This window comes from Botryllus schlosseri, chromosome 13 (genome assembly GCF_051294905.1).
Source record: "Botryllus schlosseri isolate E-star chromosome 13, Bs_hap1, whole genome shotgun sequence".
NCBI lineage: Eukaryota > Metazoa > Chordata > Ascidiacea > Stolidobranchia > Styelidae > Botryllus > Botryllus schlosseri.
The window spans coordinates 16,342,611-16,364,263 of NC_137248.1; the positions used below are offsets into that span (position 1 = coordinate 16,342,611).

General features: G+C 40.4%; 1 protein-coding gene across 5 annotated transcripts; it reads right to left on the reverse strand.

Moving 5' to 3' along the window:
* Positions 1-1,219: 1,219 nt before the first annotated feature.
* LOC145453593 (thioredoxin domain-containing protein 3 homolog) lies at positions 1,220-21,015 on the reverse strand. Of its 5 annotated transcripts, none has more exons than XM_080331560.1 (20): positions 20,872-21,015; positions 20,338-20,395; positions 19,217-19,320; positions 18,175-18,246; positions 17,293-17,409; positions 17,137-17,227; positions 14,116-14,192; positions 13,599-13,691; positions 12,263-12,417; positions 11,311-11,558; positions 10,830-10,974; positions 10,472-10,585; positions 10,071-10,213; positions 8,808-8,908; positions 8,574-8,731; positions 7,652-7,803; positions 6,169-6,516; positions 3,040-3,102; positions 1,864-2,064; positions 1,220-1,363 (listed from the first exon to the last, which is right to left on the reverse strand). In XM_080331560.1, exons 1-20 carry the CDS (start codon positions 20,899-20,901, stop codon positions 1,353-1,355), a joined length of 2,481 nt encoding a protein of 826 aa, XP_080187686.1. In that variant the 5' UTR covers positions 20,902-21,015; the 3' UTR covers positions 1,220-1,352. The 5 variants fall into 5 exon arrangements, with proteins under 5 accessions (XP_080187686.1, XP_080187685.1, XP_080187683.1 ...); XM_080331559.1 differs by having other exon boundaries at positions 1,220-1,366; XM_080331557.1 differs by lacking the exon at positions 1,220-1,363 and having other exon boundaries at positions 1,373-2,064; positions 7,691-7,803.
* Positions 21,016-21,653: the final 638 nt, after the last annotated feature.

Genomic DNA, 21,653 nt, shown 5'->3' on the forward strand with positions numbered 1-21,653 from the left:
TGGCCTTATCTTAACCGAAACATAACTAGAACTTCATAATTTCGATTTTCATTGGCACCGGTTTAGTATCTTTTATTACTGGTAAAATGTTTATTAACGTTTTTCTCCATTGTAAAATTTAGTAAAATTTTGTTGAACAGCTTCATGGTAAATCAAAAATTTGTATGACATATATGTCGTATAGTATTCACTGAGGGTTTTTGAAAAGTCAACATAGAGACCTGTGTTATGCTAAGAGACGTTTGGCCTAGGTCTACCTTGCTCTGAATTACCGTGCTTCACAGCAAACTTCTTGAAAAAATGATCTGAAATTTGAAATTTCAAAATGGGATTTCTCCTAGAGGAGTTGCACATATTCCTTCAAATTTTAGCATAACACAGCACTGTCCTAGTACTTCCTAAAGAAGGCGTTAGATTGAAGAAAGGGCTTCGCAATATTGAGATTTTGCATTCCCCGTGTCGGTGCATTTTTTTCTCATTCAAATCCACAATCTGCAGGGTAGTACTAAACTTTTTTGTATATAGCATTGCGACATCTAGCGACTGTCAAAATTTCATGGTGATGGGGGTAGCCATCTGAGAATTAGGTTTTTGACTTGCTAGTCCATTTAAAATGACATTTGTCTTCTGCGAGCATGACAAGAAGTAGTAAACCATTGCTGTTGAAACTTTATTGGATGAGGGCCAATTCCAGAACACATAAAATGGTTTGAGACATGGGTAATGGCAGAGTAAAAACTGATCAATAATGTTGCCCATAGTGAAAGTTGGGTTGTTTAGGTTGATTGTTCAATTTTTTCAAAATATCCTTGCATGCCTAACAAGTGACAACACTTAAAGTATATCCCCACCCCATGTTTTGTGTTTGTGACTAACATTCTCACTAGCTATTTCACAATGATGTCATTATGCAGTAATTGATTGAATATTCAGACCAAATTCAACAAACTACTTTACATGAGATTACCAAGAGATATTAATAATTTAAAAGGGATAATCATTTCGTTCGGTGCAAGATCCATGACGGTCAGGTGAGCCTGTAACGTATATTATTATTACAGATCAGTGGATCCAAATTGTTACCATCATCCAGTATGCTCTTTGATAAATGTGAAAATCTCTGATAAGAGTCTCAAATTATAACAATCTCTCTCATATGTATGCCTTGAAGACCTTCACCCAACGTAATCCATAAACACTTGCCTATGCAGACAGAATATACGAAATATGCAAATTTATTAAAATAGCTCTTCAGCGCTGGGCATAACAACATAGAACTTTGCACAAAAGAAAAGAGATTAAATAATCGTGAAAGTGATAGGGTTTCATTCCTTGCTACGTGGATCGATTCTTCACGCTTCAGCTTCTAAATCAAGAGTAATCAAATTAACTTGTGTCGATTCGTGAGTGATTGAATAAGTAGGTAAAGGAAGTGGTTAATTAAAAACAAAGCTACCAAGCCACGCGAGCAATTGCTGTATCAAAACAGAATGTAACACTAATACACACTATTCTGTTTTGATACAGTAATTGCGAGGATTATTGACTATTCAAAAACAATCTACTGAGATGTACTACCCAGCGGTTCGCTAGAGCTACTTTCTGCGACGCCTGCTACAGAGCCACTTTCAGATTTAGTTTCCTTGTGTTCGGAAGCGGATTTTTCCGAATCAGCGTCGGGCTTGCTGTCGGCTTTAGTCTGTTCGGCGGTGTTATCGACATTGTCAGAAGACTCGGTGGGTTTAACATCAGAGTCATGGGCATCTGAGGCGTTCTGCTGAGCTACCGGTTCACTCTCAGATGTATCCCCTGACTCTTTACTACGTTCTTTCTCGGTATTGTCGTCGATTTGTTTATCATCACCTGGGTTAGGTTGGTCTACAGCTTCTTTGTCATCTTTCGGGGTGTCTTCTGGGCTGTTTTCGGAGTCGTTTTGCGCATTTTGGTCTCCCGCTTCATCTGTTGTTGCATCTTCTTTTTGTGGCTCGTCTTGAGTCACCGCTGAAGCATCAGCCGCCTGCTCGGTTGTCGGTTCCTCTACGTTTTTGCTGTCTGCGGTTTCGGCTGTTGGTTTTCCGATTACCAGAGATTGTTTGCGGTGTTTTGTGGGTTCGTTCGCAATTAGAATGCGAGCAGATGATATAAAGAAAGCAAAAACACAAAATTTATATAGGTTAGGCACACTCACATAATGTTAATTCGTTTGAATAAGCTACTGATTGATAGTAATGATTGCACAAATCCAGATTTTATGGTTATGATTAAATATAAGCTACAGACGATGTTACCAAGCCGGAATTAGATTGGCCAAAGATTAATTTTTATTACATTGACTTGGTCTTTAATCACGGTTGCTGTTTCAGTCATTTGATTATTATATAAGTCAAGAATATAGTGACAAAACAAGAAATGAACAGATGAGCCATTATCGTCAACTCGGTTTATTCAGTAACCAACTCCTTCCGTGATATCACAAGATTTTGATCCTTTTTCACCATTACGGAAAATGGTCTATTACAGATAGCCGAAAAAATATGGTTCAGTTTGGAATAAGGCATTCAAGCAAACATGTCGATTGGAATTAAACCACTGTCTATGACAGTGAAACTAACATTGATTCTGCAATAAAACTGATCTGATTAAGCATCGATATTGTATGAGAAAAACGCTGGTTGTTTGATTTTTTTTAACAGAGCCTGAACCAGAGAGTTGAAAATTTTGCTTGTTTGATCCCGGGACATTTACGAAATGTCATTAGTTTGAAAACAAAAATATGGGAATAGGCGGTTTTCATCTGAAACAAAAGGAATTGACACACACACATAAAAACCTACACGTAACAAAAAAGAAATCAAGCCGGTACAAATATTCAAGTCTGAACCATGACAAATTTTCATATCCAGTTGTGAACATTGTTAGTAGTCAAATTTGTCGAAAGGGCACCCAAAATGTCATCGGTTAGTTAAACAACACTGATCAAGGGCATAAATCACTTTCGTTAGTTTGAGAGCACACCAAAAGCCACATTAATGAACTAGCCTGCTGGTTCTTCAGTTGGTTCAACAGAGTTTTCATCTGCTGGTTGCGCTTCCTCAGTCGTGTCTGATAGGGAGAATAAATTATATTACATAGAAACGGACTCCAGTATCTCGCATCTGGTTACTTATCTGGTTGCGATGTATTTTTTCGATTTCAATGCTTTTAACCCGATCGAAACGGCACACTCATTAATGATTACTGAGCGTATTTTCACGAACACGCTTTACTTAATCCAAAATTTCCTGGGTTGTTCTGGTCGTAGACAATTACAACTATTACAGATGGATAGCTATTATCAATACGCATACGTCGAGCCATAAATAACATCTTATACTATCGAATAGCCTGTTCAAAATGCAGATTGAATACATAAAAATGTTTTGCGCAAAATACAATTCGCCACGACGTTCGCGTGAATGTGCGCGCGTGAGATAAACCAGCGCCCGTGACCTAAATCAGCGCATCTCCGAGACATCAAATTCATTTGCAGATCTTTTCTCCTAACATGTGCTGGTTATGCCCATTGCCCATCTATTGGAATACTTATAATCAAAAATTAGTCGCACAGAAGATTCTTCGAACTGGAAGTAAAAATATGTTACGAAATAACATGCGCGGGTTTTAGCAATGTACTTTCTGTTGCTGTTGAAGATTACGCATATTGAATATTTTTGCTATTCATACTAATACACCAATACTGCCATGATGTTCTTCAGCGAGCTACAAGATCTCCGCTATTGATATGACAGCAAATTTATGTCCGTAAATGGCTTCACTTCTGGTGGAAATGATTCACGTCTTTCCCGTAGTAGCGAATAAAAAGAAATGCACCGGCACATCAATGCTCCGGTCGCGATTCTGGTATTGAAAGGTATTTTCGAGTCTGCTCGAGATTTCCGTCCACAACGCGCAGGTCATTTATGAAAATTTGACGACCAGCAAAGCCAGGCATCAAATCCCGGTTCCATCTAATCAATGCACTTTCTTGATTCAAAGTATTTTATTCGTCCATGATTTACGAGAGAGGCAAGAAAATTCGGCGTAACTCTGTCAAAGCAGTTGACCTATTATCATTGCAGTGTGGGCAACGAATATAATTGCAATAACTTCAGTTGCCAATGCTATAATGGTTTCTTACGTTCTTCCATGTGTTGGTGCTAGATGTGCTGGCTTGTTATTATTTCAATTTGCTATTGCATTACACACGTGGTGCATTATTTCATGATATATTGCGCCATGCAATAAATTCTTTTACAAAAATATGGTCGATTTTCAATTTAGCGGATCGAGGTATGTAAACTGTAGAGTCTGCGGTCACGAACGCACTTCGAAACTGATTGCTGCGATGCGCGTGTTGTACAACAGCAATGTTAGTTTCAACACATGGCACTAACTCGTACAAAGGATAGACAAGCGATTACATATACCGACGTTGTGAAATGAATCATATGAACGTCCGCGATACTATGTTATTACCCAAACAATAACACGCGGTAATATATTTGCTGTTGTGATTAGCGCAGATTCGCTGTTGCAGATTACGCATATCGATTGCTGCTTTTTATACTAATACAGCATTACCAGCATGATAATGTGCAACGAGCTACAAGATCTCCAACGCGCAATCGATATGACAGCAAAGTTATGTCCGTAAATGGCTTCACTTCTGGTGAAAATGTTTCAGATCTGGCCCATGGTAGAGAACAAAAGCAAAATATGGCTGAATGTCCAATGTCCATTGTCAAATTAGCGAATAAAATAGGTGTGTAGAGTCAGCGGTCGAGTTGTGCACTTCGAAACTGATTGCTGCGGTGCGCATGTCGTGAACACTGGGTTTTCAAAATGCCTATTTGTTCAATAGACAGCCCTTGTCTCAAAGCGATTGTCTACATCACGATTATCGATAAAAGGCTTGCATAATATGACCTAATCTTTTTTCAAATGCCCAGTAAAATATCAGTGAAACACTGTATTTTATATTGCAGGTATGACAGGTATGTCAATCCAACCACTATATATTCAGATCTAGTTGTTGTACAAGAGCAAGGTGTGTTTCGACAAAGCACTATCTAGTACTTAGTAACTCGTACAAAGCTAATATATACACCGGCGCGGTGAAATGAATCATTGAACGTCGTCGATACTAGAATAACTCACGGCGCGTGTATGTGCGCCGAATGCGAGACGCCTGGCATCAATCGCGCTATATCCAACTGTAGCCATCGCTGTATCAGCGGTCGTTACTCTCGATTGTATTATCGTAAGAACCTCACTCAGGTCATTTTAGAATCCTGATATCCTTGCGAAATCAGTCAGGCGATGATTCTATCCCGAGCAGGTCTTTGTATGACGTAGTCGCAAATTCAAAAATCAAATTCTCTTTTATTTTCTAAAAGTTGAGAACACTTCTTGGTATAGGGGCATCACCTGTTTCTCTCTCGCTTTGAGAGTAGCTCAGTTGGTTAGGCGGCTGTTTCACGATTACAGCGATATATTGGGAGTCGGTTCAAGTCCCGTGGTTCAGATTTTATGAACATTTTACTAAATGCATTGAAATTTGGACTTGAGGCCGGCCGTTTCGATCGGGTTAAGGTGATATTTTACTTTCCTACAGTTTGATATATTAGCATTTACAGCCATTTTACTATTGAATGTAAACACGGAATGGCAACAACCAATTTTTGGACTTCGTTAGGCTTCGCTGAGACCGAAATTGCGATTGTGTCCAGGCACCAGATGTAAGATTTCTGGCAACGATCGAAGGCAAGCACTGACTCGGAAAATGTAAATTTAAATCTGCTTGTTCCGATTGATCGGACTATGCCGGTATTTCGGACTTTGAGGGCGAATTCCGGGAGGTTCCAGTGTCCTGATCAGAGTATTATTTATATTTCCGAAATCAGTGCGACAGTAGCTTTCAACCAACAACAGTTTCATGAAATTCTGCGCTCTGGACACCCCAGCTACATAATTGCCAGAAACCCTACATTCGCTGACACGAGGTGATCCCGATTCCAACCTCAGTGAAGTGGAACGAGGCCATTGCCATTCCATGTTTACATTCGATAATTTTACCCTCCGCTTCTAAATACCACCTGATGGCAGTGAGACAAGGCCATAAAATATCACCTGCTGGCTTTTCAGAATCATCGCCTTCGGTTGGTTCATCAGCTTTCTCTTCTGCAGCAGGAGTATCAACCTTATCACCATCTTCCGCCTTCTCGGCATCTTCCGCCTTCTCGGCATCTTCCGCCTTCTCGGCATCTTCCGCCTTGTCGGCATCTTCTGCCTTGTCAGCATCTTCTGCTTTATCTGCAGCTTCCTCCTTTTCCTCCTCCTGGTTCGTCTCACTTTCCTCTGGCTTCTCCTCGTCCGCATTTGCGTCTTCATCAGGCTTGCCTTCGGCAGGCGGATCTTCTTCTTTATCGCCTTCCGGCTTGTCTACTTCCGCAGAGGCTTCTCCATCCTCTTCTGGGGCTGGAATTACAGGGATCGGATTTCAAAACGAGGGACCGAGGGTTATGAAGCAATATAGAAAAGCAATTGATAGAAAAAGGCATAAAATAAGGCAGAGAGAAGCTTGCAAATATCAGTAACAGAACCGGCGCATGCGAGTTAATGATAGATGTTGACTGTGAAATTGGGATATATGAGTTTATGCTTGTGATTGGCGACCGTCTATGGTGCTGTAAAAGATACAGTTGCCTGTTCTGTCACTGTTTTGAAAACCTTAATGCTGATGAACCAGTAAATTCATTGCAGTAACGCTTAAGAAATCTGAAAAATTGTGCCGACTGCATAAAAATAGATCCATTGGGCTACTTGAAACAAGCAAACAGCTTCTACAGTGGAAGAATTGCTGGACCATTAGAGATTTTAGGTACGGTCACGGTTACTGGAAGCCGAAAGTGACAGATATTGAACTGAAACAGACATTCTAGGTTTGCCCGCCCTTGCAGAAAAGATTGAAGTTGACATTTTGAAAAGTCAAAATAGCCTGAAAGTAGCGCGAATTTGCAATCGGAAATTATATACTCAGTTTCTGACTGCCGTCGAGGAACCAGGCGTTGCATTTTAACTGCCATCAAGGTAGCAGGCTTGAAGGCAGACATAATATAAAGTCAAACTACATTAATACGGTCAGAACACCACCTTAAATGTATTCAAATTACGCCCCGGTAGCAGTAGTTCTCTACAGGTTTTTAAATCGCGGATAACAGATTATACAGATTATTGGAGCTCAAGCATTGTGGGAATACCAGGCTTAATTTCGCAGAACAGTTAGCAGACCAAACACGGTTCTACTGGGTTGCAACAGCTGTGGTCAAAAAGCATGCCAGAAACCTCCAAGTTTACCGACTAAATCCCGAATTCCCAATCCATTAATCACGACACTCATTACGCTAACAAAAACACAAGTCGAGGACGGACGAACGTAAATTTTTGGCAAATAAACAAATACCGATTGAACGCAAATATTCAGCACAAGATAATCAGTAACTCAGGGGGATGCAAGCAATTTCCATTGAAGCTGACTCGCCCGGATATGATTCGCTGTCTTTGTGCCAGAACCAGATTAGTCAGTCACAACAAAAGCGAAAGCAATGCGTACCGTCCTCAGAAACTGGGCCCTCAGTCCCTACTAAAGTACCATCCCACTGGAACTCCTTGTCGCCGAAAATGAACTTGATCTTCTCTTCCGCGCTTTCCTTGCTGGACGGCGAGTGGATCGCGTTCTCCAAAACGGATTTTGCGAATAGCGCTCTGTACGAAAATAGCAACAGGGTCAATATGAGATTAATAAAAAATTGATCATTTCAAACACCACAAGATTGCGATAAAATGAAAAGATAGGAAGGTGTCGCAATTACTAGGAGTAGTTTTACAATCCAACACCAACCTTGGCCTAGGACAGAGGTTTTCAACCTTTGGGCTATGGTGTTGTTTTCAGTTGGCCACAGAGCTTTCGCTTCCCAAATAGGCCCCTGAGTAGGTCTGGACGATGGTAGTACTGACATATCTTTTTCAGCGATCAATGGTGGGTGAGGGAAAATTTTCAAATTGAAAAGGGTGTCGCGACCATAAAACGGACGGGGACCACTGGCTCAGAACATGTAAATAAGAGGCATGTTTGTACATACAGTTGTAAGTCTACACAGTCAGAAGTCAGCGTAGAAACGACAATCAATGAAAATGAACATATAACAATAAAATTGATAATAAGTATTTCACTGCTTCAATGATGCATAAAAACTTATTCAATATACTTTTGTTAATTTGATAGACACTGAAAGCAGTTAATAACATATTGGAGTAGCTGAAGTCAGAGTCAGAAGCGTTTCTACAACATATCGTCAGCTGAAAAAAGCTACAAATTTATCTATTTTTAATAGGAATATGATACTATAATGTACATTGAACTCTGCACCACAAAAACTCTTTTCAAATACCGATTCTAAATCAGAAACAAATCCTCAAACACACATTCCGCTCAAAGCAACAACGGTGTAGTAATACCGCAAATTGGGTCTCACCTAAGCGACTGCGGGGCGGCCTCCTTCGCTTGTTCTGGATCAGCGGGACCCATTATGCTTCTCAACTTGTTAACGGCGTCTTCCGCCGACAGAACCATCATCAAAGTGGAGCCGCTGGTCATGTGACCGATTAAGTCGTCATAGAAATCAGACCCTTCCTGGCAAGACAGGAATCGAAACGTTGTTTACACTGAAGGGACTTGTGTCTTCAATTGACAGGGTATCCGCACTGACCTTGGACTTGTAGATTTCACCAGCAATCTCTTTGGTAAGTGTCATGTCTTGCTGCAATGATATCATGAATCCAGCTTCCTTCAATTTCTCCATGATCGCCTCTGAAACAAAGCCGTAACGAGAAATTGCGTGACTTTCTGACAAAAATTAGCTCCATTATTATGACTATATTCATCGACCCAAATCCAGGATTTGTTACCTCGTTAGATAACGTCCCTCCTTATGAATCGAAATTAACACACGCGACACAATGAAATGTGACAATTGAAAGCATGAATTGGTAAACCACAAACTAAGATTAACCCTAACGTAGCCCCAGTACCGCATGCTTATGCTTCCCAAGCTCAAGTGTCATATGGTCAGGTATCGCATGCATGGCTGTGTTCACGTTTTCCATTCTCGAATGTCGTGCACAAGTATGGCATGCAGAAGTAATATATCGTCAAGTAAAACATACCGGTAACAAGTAGCCCATGATTAAGGACGGAGATAATAAAGTTAGCTGATCCGGGAGAATGCTAATCATGTGATTAAAAACTGCTAATCGCAACGCATAAAGTTGGAAAAGGTTACTCGCGATGATTAGGCGAGGTGTTCCGAGTTTTCAATCAAGTGGCGTTATCTGTTGCATCATAATGCGAAAACGCGTTAGTAGCTGTCAGTTTTCAATTTGTTGAATGAAACAGCAGCCTGCTGATAACAATACTGACACTGTAATAGGTTTGGTTTTATTTCATCGCGAAATGAAAGTCGTGTCCAAATATAATAGTACATCTAAGAAAAGGATTATAGAATATTGATATCTCTCTACAATGGTGAGCACATAATTCTTTGATTGCTTAGTGAAGCCAGCACCTAGGAGACAATCGGCACGGTCCATATCGGAAATATTGGTGCGTAGGAATGGTACGCAGTGTACGCAGTTTTTAAAGATAACTAGTTATCAATAGTTTGTTCCGGTCCGTTAAATCATGAGATTAAAACTAACTTTATGCGCTGCCATCAACCTGTTTCCTTATTCGTGGGTTGATAAATCCTGACGAATGCGATAATCAACGTTATTGCCAATCCAACTTTATTATCTCCACCCTAAGTGTCCCATATTAATGTATCTCATGCTTAAGCGTGCCATGCTCAAGTGTCACACACTCAAGTGTTCCATGATCACAAGTGAAGGGATCTATTTTCCAATCAATGTTGCTTCATTCTCTCCCCTCTCTCTCTCTCTCTTTCTCTTGTATAGAAAATATGCTACAAATTCACCTTTTTGATCTAAAGCGTCCGGTTTGATCACGGCCAGCGTTTGCTCGATTTGGAAAATGCTCTTCAATTCCTCTGTGGCAGTTTGTGGGCTGTCGCTGCCGTGGATCATGTTGACCGGCGCATCCTCGACATGAAACTGCGCCCTATTTTTTAATAAAACCGTGTGATGAAAGAACAAAAAAATTATGGACTTTTGTTCTTGAATTTGGCAAGAGGCCAATACCAATTGACTAAAGAATCACTGAATATAATATCATCTTTCTGTGAATTTACTTCATCCGTCAAATACGAATTCAACAACGAAATTGCAAGGACTATCCGTACTGAACAAATATATATATATAATTTTTTTTGATGGGGGGGGGCATTTTATTAGGTGTTAATAATAAAAATTATCTTACCTTAAACTGTCCGGCTGTTGTTCTAATGCTTCTGTCGGTATCTTCGGTCCTAACATATCTCTCCACTTGTTGATGGCATCCGTGTGGGCAAGACATAGCGCCAATACTGGTCCGCTAAACAAAAAATGTAATATTTTGTTGCCTTATTTGCATACCAGAGTGCAAAGACAAGACAGCAGCACACTCTCGTTGAAAATTAATGCGAGAGCCTATTATTTTGTGGCTTATGCTAAAAATGTATTGACAGACCCTTCAGTGATCTGGTAAATATTTTGTACTGTGATTTACGTGACCAGCGTTGGTCTTCGGAGAGGGTATCAGACTCAGTCAGTACCTCAATGTCACGAAAGACACAGACCTTGTCATTTGGTTTACAAGTGCTTCAAAATATTCTTGGCCTTCGTGTTCCTTATAGAAAGCTTTGGCTTGTTCTTCTGAGAGCTGCATTTCTTTCATCATCGATATTTCGAAACCGGCTTCCGAAATTTTCTCCATGATAGCATCTATATTCAACGTTGTGTTCAACAGGATTTACAAAGAGATATTTAACAGATAAAGATCGCTCGAGATTCGAAAAGAATCAAAAGGATTGGCCGTATTGGAGCAATCGAAACATTTAGCACAGAGCTATGCACGTTAGTGGAAAGGACAGATCTGTGAAAGACATAGGTATGGTCAATAAAATACCATAACTTTATTGTGATATAGAACTGGCATTGTTTAACTCGTAGAAAAGGTACATATTTGAACTTTTCATATCATTCATGCTGTTTTGATGCCATAATGACTGATACGTGATAGCCCATCCCTACTGACCACCTGTGATTTTCAATACACACCTTTGTGAGTCCTCAGTGCATCCGGTCTTATGATTGCGAGGGTTCGCTGGAGTTGACTTGGCTTCTTTGCGGACTTCTTACGACGAGCCGAAGCCCGGCTCTTGGCGCTAGCCGCTCGCGAGGTGGCCTGATACGTGGGGGGTTCGAAATCGGGGTAGAAAAACGCGAGTTCTTTGGCTGCTTCTTCTTGCGAGCTCGAGCCGTGGAGAGCGTTGGATTTGGCGTCCGTGCCGTAAATGGCTCGTAAGCTGAAATTTAATGTCGACAGTGTGAGAAATACAGGTCAGAGAATTTTTTCACCTCCTTCAGCCGCTATTCAACAGTTTTTAACGCAAAACTTTTTACACATTGAAATGTAGAAAGTAGTTTGGGGATTGCTTTGTATCCTTCTTGAGTAAAATTATCATATCAAAAGGGCCAAATAGTCCCTGTATCATGGCAACAGGGTTGTAACCAAGTCACAAGGCTCCGAGTCACAATTCAATCTCACTTTTATAGTTTTGACACGAGTCAAATCGAGTCATTTTCAATTCACCACCGAGTCAAGTCCGAGTCCAAGTCAGCGAGCAGAGGGTCGAGTCCGAGTCATGGTATTATGACTCAAGTCTGAGTCCAAGTCATTGTGTTGACTGCTCAGTTTCCAGTTGAAGTCTTGCTAAACCCACTTTTTATAAGTCTGCTTGGTGATATCGAATGGTTCGCATTTATAATATACTGATTTTCTTCACTTTTAGCAGTTTCTGGTCGGATTTTCAAGTACCAGTACCAATAGACGAAATCCCACATGAGTAATATTCACATGTTTAATTTTCAACCTTTAGTTGAAGCAGATTTGGAAAGTCTTGAAAATTTTCACTACTTCTCATAATTGAGTAGAAATTAGCAACATTACTTCCATCTCTACTTCGGCCTCAATACTGACTACGTTGGCCAACACTAAATAGACCAGCACCTGTTCGGATTCTCTTCTTTAGCCAAAGCGGCGTCGAAAGGTCCGATGATTTCCCTCCACAGTTCCACTACACCTTCCCCGGAGCCGGCCTTCGTCAAAACTAAAACTCTGCAAGCACCGCTCGTGACGTAGGCAATCAAATCTTCGAAGTATTCCTGCAAGAATGACATCAGTTAATAGGCCGCGATCGCTTTGCAAACAAATATATATATATATCGTCTTTCAATTAAATAAAAGGGCAAAAGAAAACAGGAAACAAACGAACATCAAGATAATGAGTTTTCGGCCCTTATTAAGCGCCTCCATCGTGGGCGGTTGTGGGCGTCTTCGAGCGATAGCCCGCGTTGCGCTAGCTCGGTCTCTATTGTTGAGCGCCATGTGGTTCTATTCCAGCCACCTCTGCGCCATGGCTCCGTCGGAATGCAAACAAATATGAACACGAACAAAGCTGACAGCTAGGTAATTCTCGGTAACAAAGCAAAGAAATATGTTAGAGTTTTACGAAAGGCATATATCAGGATTTTAACTTCGGTTAGAACAGTGGTTCCTAAGCGGGCATGCAGGGGTTTCTGGAGGTGAAAAGAGACATAGGCCTACTAGTAGAATAAATACATACTACATATATACAAATGTACCAAGGCATAACGCCACAGTTACGGTTCACAGCTCACTTGTCTGGACTGAATGCATCCCTAATTTTATGGCGTGTTGTTCGCAAAAACTAATTTTGAATTCCGGATAACCAAAATTGGGGTTACAGGGTCACAAACGCGTTTAGCGCGAGCAGCATGATCAACAATGAAGCTTTGATAGAATTTCACGGGTTACTGCAGAAGTCATTCACTTTCTTTAAACGGGCCGTCACCATTAATACGGACTTGACTTGTACCAATAGAAAGTGATTACTTCACAAACTCATAGCAAGGGGAGCATTTTTCAGGGGGGAGGAAGGGATTTTACGTTGCGGGAAATAAAGATTCAAAAGAATATCAAAAGTGGGGAATGAAGAAAAATGGTTGGAAATGACTGGGTTAGAGTGAAGTAGTTATTTGCTTAATCAATGGGTTCAACTCGAAAATACATCCCTAATTGTTCATTAGGGTTTTCATCATCATAAATATCTACAAAAGGAGCCTAGCCTTTCAGTGCAGCACTTTTGAAATTTTTCGAATTGTGAACAACCCTACTTCCTGCTCATCTAAGCTTCTCGCCTAAGCTGTGTATGATACAAGAATGAACAGATTAATGCGATTTCCCAACAGTCGAAAGAGCTAAATTTCATGTCCCATTGACTAAAAATTGACAACAATCGGCTAGATTGAAACGCAAACTGTACCTCGGACGATTTATTTTGGTAGAATGTTCTGGCTTCTTCGTCAGTAAGGATTCTCTCCTCGTTGGTAAGTACTTCGATGCCGGCTTCCTTAATCTGTATATAAAACGCGAATTTAAATCTGTGAACACATTGGCGCATTGACAGGATTCCAGCATACGGGGTGACTGGCTATCATATGGTTATCTATTGAAGCCAACAAATTTTTAACAAACAAATCCGCTAGGCTTATAACACAGGATGATGGTATAAAGAGTACTCGAACTTCAATCTTCCGCATGTCAGTTCGATAATAATATATGCTTGACGGTATTTATTTGCGTTTCTAGACAGGATGCTACATGTAGCAAGTTGTCTACCCGATCAAACTTGAATAGATTTTCCCACTATAAATACACTTCAGCAAGGATCGCTGATCATTTATAAAAGTCTTACATCATAATTATGGAATGAATTTAGGAGATAATTCTTGGAATAGCTGATAAAGCATATGTGATTGTGTATCATCAAGTCGACTAACCTTTTCGAGAATTTCATCAACTTGACTGTTTTGTACAATGTCAGGCTTGATAACGGCGACCGTGATTTGTTTGCGTGCTGCGGTGAAAGAGGAATAAATCGACATCATTAAAATACGCATTCATATTCCCAAAACCATCTTTAGCAATAGCCTATGACATTTTCAAAATTTAAACCATAGCTTAGTGTCATATTTTATGACGTGGGCAATTTCGAAATAATTTACTACCTACAACTGTTTCAGGAGTTAGGCCTATTTCTGTTTCTATAGATTCGATAATGTCCTTCATTAAAACGCTGTGAATCTAGCAATCAACTTTTATTTATTGCACCATGCACATACACAGCAATCCCTAACTGAGCATAGTGGTACAGCAGTGGCGGCTCGTGACAATATCGGGTGGTGGGGCAAGGGCTGCAAGCGACTTTTTATTAAGATGACGTCACCATGGCGTTTTCCAACGTAAACAAGTAACTTAATGATGGTACGGTAACATGAATTTGCCGGCAACAGTGGTTTTAACGTATGTGCCACGAGAGGTCCGCCGGTGAGCTGTCACTTGAAGTGTGGCAACTGCGTAACGGCGTACGGAACAGAGATTCAACACGGTTCATGTTCGCACTAGACCTGGAAATGACTAGAACTCGAGAGATAACGTAAGCCTAACTGGAAAGGTCAACGAGTTCGGACAGATACGCAATTGTTATCTCATAGATTGGGCCTGTCATATTGAATCCAAAACATCATTCTGAAGAACTAAGAATAGCAGCCTCGGAAATTCGGTCTCGGTACTGCATAGGAGATTTTGGCCTTGAAACTGGAGACTGTAACACGACACATACGGCTTTATTACTGTCTATAGGTCTGCTGCGAAATCGCCTTTGGAAAATATATTACCGAATAAATACGTGGATGAAAGCTTTAAACTCAGTACACTGTTACATGACATCATCGAGAAGTGGTCTCATGGCTCTTTTCGGTATGGTACACTGTCAAAATTAATGCGAACAGACCAACACCGAATTTTGCGCAAAATTTACTGAGGAATAGGCTGATCAAGTGATCAGCTGTTAGCCGCCATCAAAAACGAAATAGCTATCGCGCTTGACAGCAGGGGGTTGTGAGCAAATGGCTTGAAGGCCACAATTTCACGGTGAAGTTGACATTGGAGAATATAATATCAAAGTAAATATTTGAATGCAAACTGAGAATGATATCATCATCTAAGTTAACGTTACCGCAGATACACCGGCTTTTGCGTGAAATCCGCAATGCGTTGTATGCTAAAGTGTCAGATCGGAGCACATCTCTACCATACTCGACATTGATAACGAAATTACTGCCCTAATCACTGAGTGTCAACCTTGAGACTTGGCACAGCGTTCGATACTAAAACCAAGACATACCGTGCAAAAGCTTATGACAGATCTAGGTAAGGAGCACCGTTAAAATCAATAGATACCAATACCGGCTTTGCGTATAATCTGTTAGCGATAAATGACGAGTCAGCTCTCACTCGAATTAGGAAACGAAATTACCACTAACACAGTTCAGTGACAAACTTAAAACTTGGTACAGCGTTCGATACTAACATTAAGACTTACCGTGCCAAATTTAATAACCGATCTCAGTATTGAACATCGTCAAAATCAATGGATACCAATACCGGCTTTTGAGTAAAATCTGTTTGCGATACATGACGGATCAGCACACACGCAACTTCGGAAACGGAATTACTACCCTAAACTTTAAGTAGAAACCCTGAAACTTGGGGCAGTGTTAAATACCACCATCACGACATGACATACCAAGTTTCAAGAGTTTTCATGGTGTGAAACACCATCAAAATCGACCTATACCAGCAAAGGTCGACTCAACGCATATCACGGTATCCGAGTTCAGATATAGATACGATTGTTACATCACACCTTAGGGGCGACAGGCATATATGCCCCGGTTGCTCGGCCATTTTACGAATAGGAGAGAGTATATCACCGTTTCTTAATTGTGCGCGGCTTTGAGAGAATAGATAGTGAGAGCTTGTTATGAGCGCTACCGGGGCAAGCCCCGGCTAGGCATTCACAAAGCGAAAACACAGAAGAGAATTCGATTTTCGCAGAGACTTCGCTATGTATGGGCAATTGGGCATTTGCAAGCGAAAGCACAAGAAGAACGCGGGTTTCGCTGTGATCTCGGTATATATTGAGCGCTGTGTGTCTATAAATGGTTAAATTGTTATTGAACAGAATTTTAGGTGGGGCAATGCCCCAGTTGCCCTATAGGACGAGCCGCCACTGTGGTACAGTAGTATCATTTTGATTGGTAGGTTGTGAGATAGAACCCCGGCCAGGCAAAACCGAAAGATATGCATGTAAAACTGGACACCGTGGCCTAAGGTGGAGGTGTAAAAGAAACAACTTTCTTCAAGATTGTGAAAATGTATGGCCTACGTCGTTTTCCATGTGCTTGTTTGTGTCACATATTTATGCCCGTATCTTCACATTTCGCAAGTATATCATATTTAGGAATACAATTGAAGTCATTTTAGTATCAGTATTCGTTTCACTTATATTTTGCAATGTTTCACGATGATACTTATGGACTATTCGAAAACCTACCATTTTCACGTATCACTAGAGTATCTGACCGATTTGACTTCAGGTGGAGTATTAAGCTTCGGGAGGTGTAAAGTATTAGAATATCACTAACTATGACATCATACACGGTAAGAACGAAAAGCAAAGTATAATAGCCTACGTACCTTCCATATGAACGCAAAGAAATGAATATCAAATTGAAATGCAAAGTTCAATAGCCTATGTACCTTCCGTATGATCGCAAAGAAGAAATATCAGTTACACATGCTACTCGAAATAAAATCGGCTTTCACGACTAGACTTATTACAATCAATACAAGGATCCACGGACTCCAATACTTGTGCTCAGGTGTACTAATCGGCCATTCGGAACAAGAAATACTGGTGACGTCCAGAACTAGAATACAGATCGCTTGCTACGTACCTACAAACTCCCCTTCGGCCGGCTCTTCCTCTCCCTCTTCCGCTTCCTCTTCCTCTTTACTTTCCTCTTCCTCCTCTGCAGTATCTTTCATCTGATAAAATAGATGCATGAGAGCTTTGAGTTTGCAAAACTTCCACCACGAATGTAAAGGCCTACCGCTTTCCTTTCAGCTTCTCCCCCGAGCACTTTCTTCTCGTGAGCCAGCGTCTCCATGATCGTTTTTTGTAGCAAGGGGGCGTCGCATCCCCGAACCCGGGAAAGCAAATGCCCGCACTGAAATGCAGGAGAGAGGAGGATAAGACTGGACACTTTTTGCAGATGTCAACGCCAGTCAAAGAGTAGTGCCTTCCGAGCGTAAATTTTGCACCAATGTAGAGCCTGTGATCCATGGATCCTATTTATACATATGTTATAAGTTATATTGAACAACATACTCTAGGATTTTTTGGACTTCAAAAATACTTGCTCAAACGTCTCAACCTTTGATAACTAGGTGATTCTATAGGAGCAAAATGTCAGTAATCTAATAATAATACATATACAATAATACATACACGCAATCTGTGCACCCTGCACAGTGCACATGCATACCATGAGTGCATGATGTGCATATGCTGGACAAGGAAGGTACAGATATAATCTTGTAAGGCTTCAATCTTGCACCACCTCTCCATGCGATCCCAGTAATGCTGAGGCGCCAAGCAGGGAAGTGATGGATAGCAGTGTTATCAATCAGTCGGTCTGACCCGGCCAGGGATCAAACCCACGACCTACCGATCAAGAAGCCGCACGGTCCACCATTACGCTATCTTGTCGGTCATGCACATGAAATCAAATCTTGCCCATTAATGAGAAAACTGCTGAGCAAAATTTAAGTAAAAACTTTATACCCAAATAAATTTTCCCTGCTATGAATAGACCATTGCTGTTTGAAGGCACTAAAAAAAGTCAGATGTCAATGTTCAATGCAGGGAGACAAATCTAGTTCAGAAACAATGCAGCACTAGGTTGGTTGGCAGAAATTTAATAGAGTCTTACCCCGTAGAATAGAAAAACCGGTTCACATCTGCCTCTGTATGCTTCCAGGTGTGAAATACTGTCTGCTTCGGCCTGTGAAACGACTTTGAGTAAAAATATTGTTCACGTTCACTAGTTTATAACAGAACAGTCGTATGAAGCAATGATAGACAGTCAGATTTCTTGGTGTTTCTTGAATTTTTTTAGCGACAGGTAAACCTGATAATGACAGGGTGTTGGTTACACTGTACGTCTGTGCAATTGGCAGTGACATCCAGGGGTGGTAAGGTATATGTGTATATATATGAATATGCAGGGACATTTATCAATGAATTTGTTTAAACAAAAATATAATTTTGATGCATTTCGAAGTCTCAACGCCATGAGAACACATGACTGAGACCGGACAACTTCGCAAACCTCATTATTAAATGCTCACCTTGGCCGACAATTGCCTCAAATGCATACAAATTACACAAGTCGAACGTAGATGCTGAGCTGAGTGACAAGTCATTTGAGTGAAAACTCATTTGAATAGTGAATGACAATTGCATTCATTCGAGTGACAAACAATTCAAGATTGGGTAGAGTAAGTTCCATTCGAGTGTCAGTTTATTTGAGTGACAATATTGATGACTAGGATTAAGTGGGGTTAGATTATGTTAAGGATAAGGTAGCTCCAAACAACTACCTCTCAGATACATATAAAACGTCACATATCATTGTGTCACTGTACGAACCGGAATTTATGTCACTGAAATCAGTTGTGACTCAGCAGGTATACACCCCAAGTCAAGACCTAGAAGACGTACCACACTAACGAAGAAGCTCTTTCATAATATTACAATACTGTTTAACCCTAGTTGATTTCAATCGGCAACAGTTGACATTGACAGATGACATAACCATTATGGACATAATTTGGGCAATGTTACCAAATGAACCAAATCATCAAATCTCCAACCGCAAATTTCAAAAAATATCAGTGGTCCCAGGTCATACAAGTAGATCACAGGAAATAGAAGTTTTTCTGAAGTGAAAATGAATCACAGCATTTACTCACAACTGCAAATGCGAGGTAATCATCACCAAGCTCGTTTTTGATTCTTCTCAGCATCCCTGTGATTGCTTTGCACGGGCCGCACCATTTCTGATGAACATCGACAACTGAAAGGCAGAAAATGATGTGTTTGGTGATCTAGTGATATTTCTCAACACACTATTCGTCCATGTTAGAGAGCACAACATTGTACGGATGCAAAGTTTTGAAAACGTGGTTGTTAAACTGTGTGGTCTATTTTATCGCGATATTGAATTCATGCGGGCCTGCCTCTGCTAAATTTGAAAATTGGCCAGCGACCCGTTTTGAGTTGGCGACCTCAGTTTTATAGGATATATAATAATATGAAATGGTTGCTTTCTGCATTACAACTATTACGCCTACTCAAGCAGAACAGACACTTGAGGAAAACCAAGAAATACATTGGTCCAGTTTCAAATACTGGAAACAGCTGTTTGGAAGATTGAATGATATTAAGACACCTCATATCTAGCAATATCGTCACTTGTATACTTGATGTACTTGATGGTTATCTTTGAATTATTCAAGTTGAAATTCTCTTGCTTATTATTGTCTTTGAAGAACATAGCAGTACATGTATCACCGACATGACAACATTTTATTATAGTCACTATAATTTAAAGTGCAATACAGAAGTTCCCAGCCTGGGAGAGATTTTGGTATCACGGACGTAAGAAATGCATATACCAGAATGCGGTTCGCAAGACGACTTTGTGGCCTCTCGATTATATTGTTCTTAAGCAGGAAATAGTCATGCTGAAACAATTATATCGACCCACTAATAAAAGTATTCCAGTTTAGGTATAGTGGCAAAACATGCTAAATTTACCATCATGCCGCCTAAGCGAACAGAGACCACCTATTTTTCACTAGTAGACAGCTTTTTCTTAGGATGGAATTTCGACCCAAAGGGTCCGAGGAATGAAATAGGCTGGGAACCATTGGATTAATAGGCATGCATCATATAAACTTCAATATGAAAGGGGAAAAATTAAATATAATTTTCGAATACTTTCAAAAGTAGGTTGCTTTTTAATGTTTATCTTGTCAAATAAGTGACTGCTGTTGCTGTCTGATGATAGCCTACATTGCAGTAAACTCACCATAAAGCTTTTCTCTTCCCATAGCTTCCTCCCATGCCTCCGTAGTATTGAAAACTTCCTAAATGGAACAGGTATATAAATTTACAAACAAGATAAGTTTTTATCGTTATGCTATTGCTTTAGAAATAAAATAGCTCACTGTCCGTTGGCGGACAGTATTTTGTACCGAAATGTAGGCGATACTGCCACAAAGTCAAAACAAAGGGCAATAGATATTAGATACCACTTTTAATAACCTACGCCTAGGGTCTGATGTTCCTATACCAATTTGCAGTTAAATCCTGCACTTTTATACTAGTGATTGTGAATGTTAAATCTGAATCGGCAGGTCTACCACCTAAATGGACTATACCAAATCGATTCGACTCCTCTTCTCTTTTCATTTTATTGCAATTCTTGTGTTATTTTGAATCAATAAAATTTCATAACTTACGAACATTGATATTCTAATACTGGTCATCAGGAATCAGGATCTTAGGATTTTTTATACGTCGTCGTTGTGACACAGCACATATAGGTGAAAAATTCACTAACCTGTAATATTACTTCCTTTTTTCTTGCCATTTTGACAGTTTTGGACGCTCAGACTGCCAATCAACAAACAATGTCTCGTAGCTTTGCTTTCGGCGCAGTTACAAGTCATTCGCGTTATCGTTACCATAGAAACGCAAACTGCTAAGCAAAGGTGACGAAGCAAAACGATCGGTATGTACCAGGGACCACTGATCACCAAATATCGAAGTTGCAATAGTAGGCCAGATGTCACAAACTCAAATGTGCTGGCCAGCCAATTTCCTACTTTTCAATGTGCCGCAGGAGAATTCAATGTATTTCCAAGTAGGCGTTATTTGACAGGACCTTGCAGACTGACATTCTACACGCATCGTAAAAATGAGATTTATTCTTGTGAATTCACGCCTGGCACGGAAAAAATAACATTTTTATCAAAACCAATACCATGCGAAAGTACAAATGCATCAGGACATCGTAAAAGCTGTCAGGTTATAATTTTGCAGCTAGCGGACATTTGACGGTGCCGCGATTATACGAAGAATTTTAGAATTTTACAAATATTGATCTGACATCAGAGCATTGGAGCAGTACAGCCCAATCTGAAATTCCCAATCGCCTAAGAATCCATTTGTGTTACAGCTGTGAAGCCTAGGCTACGACTACTTTGTACTCGCCACATTTAATAGGCGAACACCACACTGTTCGCTGACGATACTCACCTCCTGTCTTCCGCATCATCGACGGCAGAGCTGGATGCCCTGACTATTGACCAAATGCCCACAATGCATGAGTGGACGGCCCGA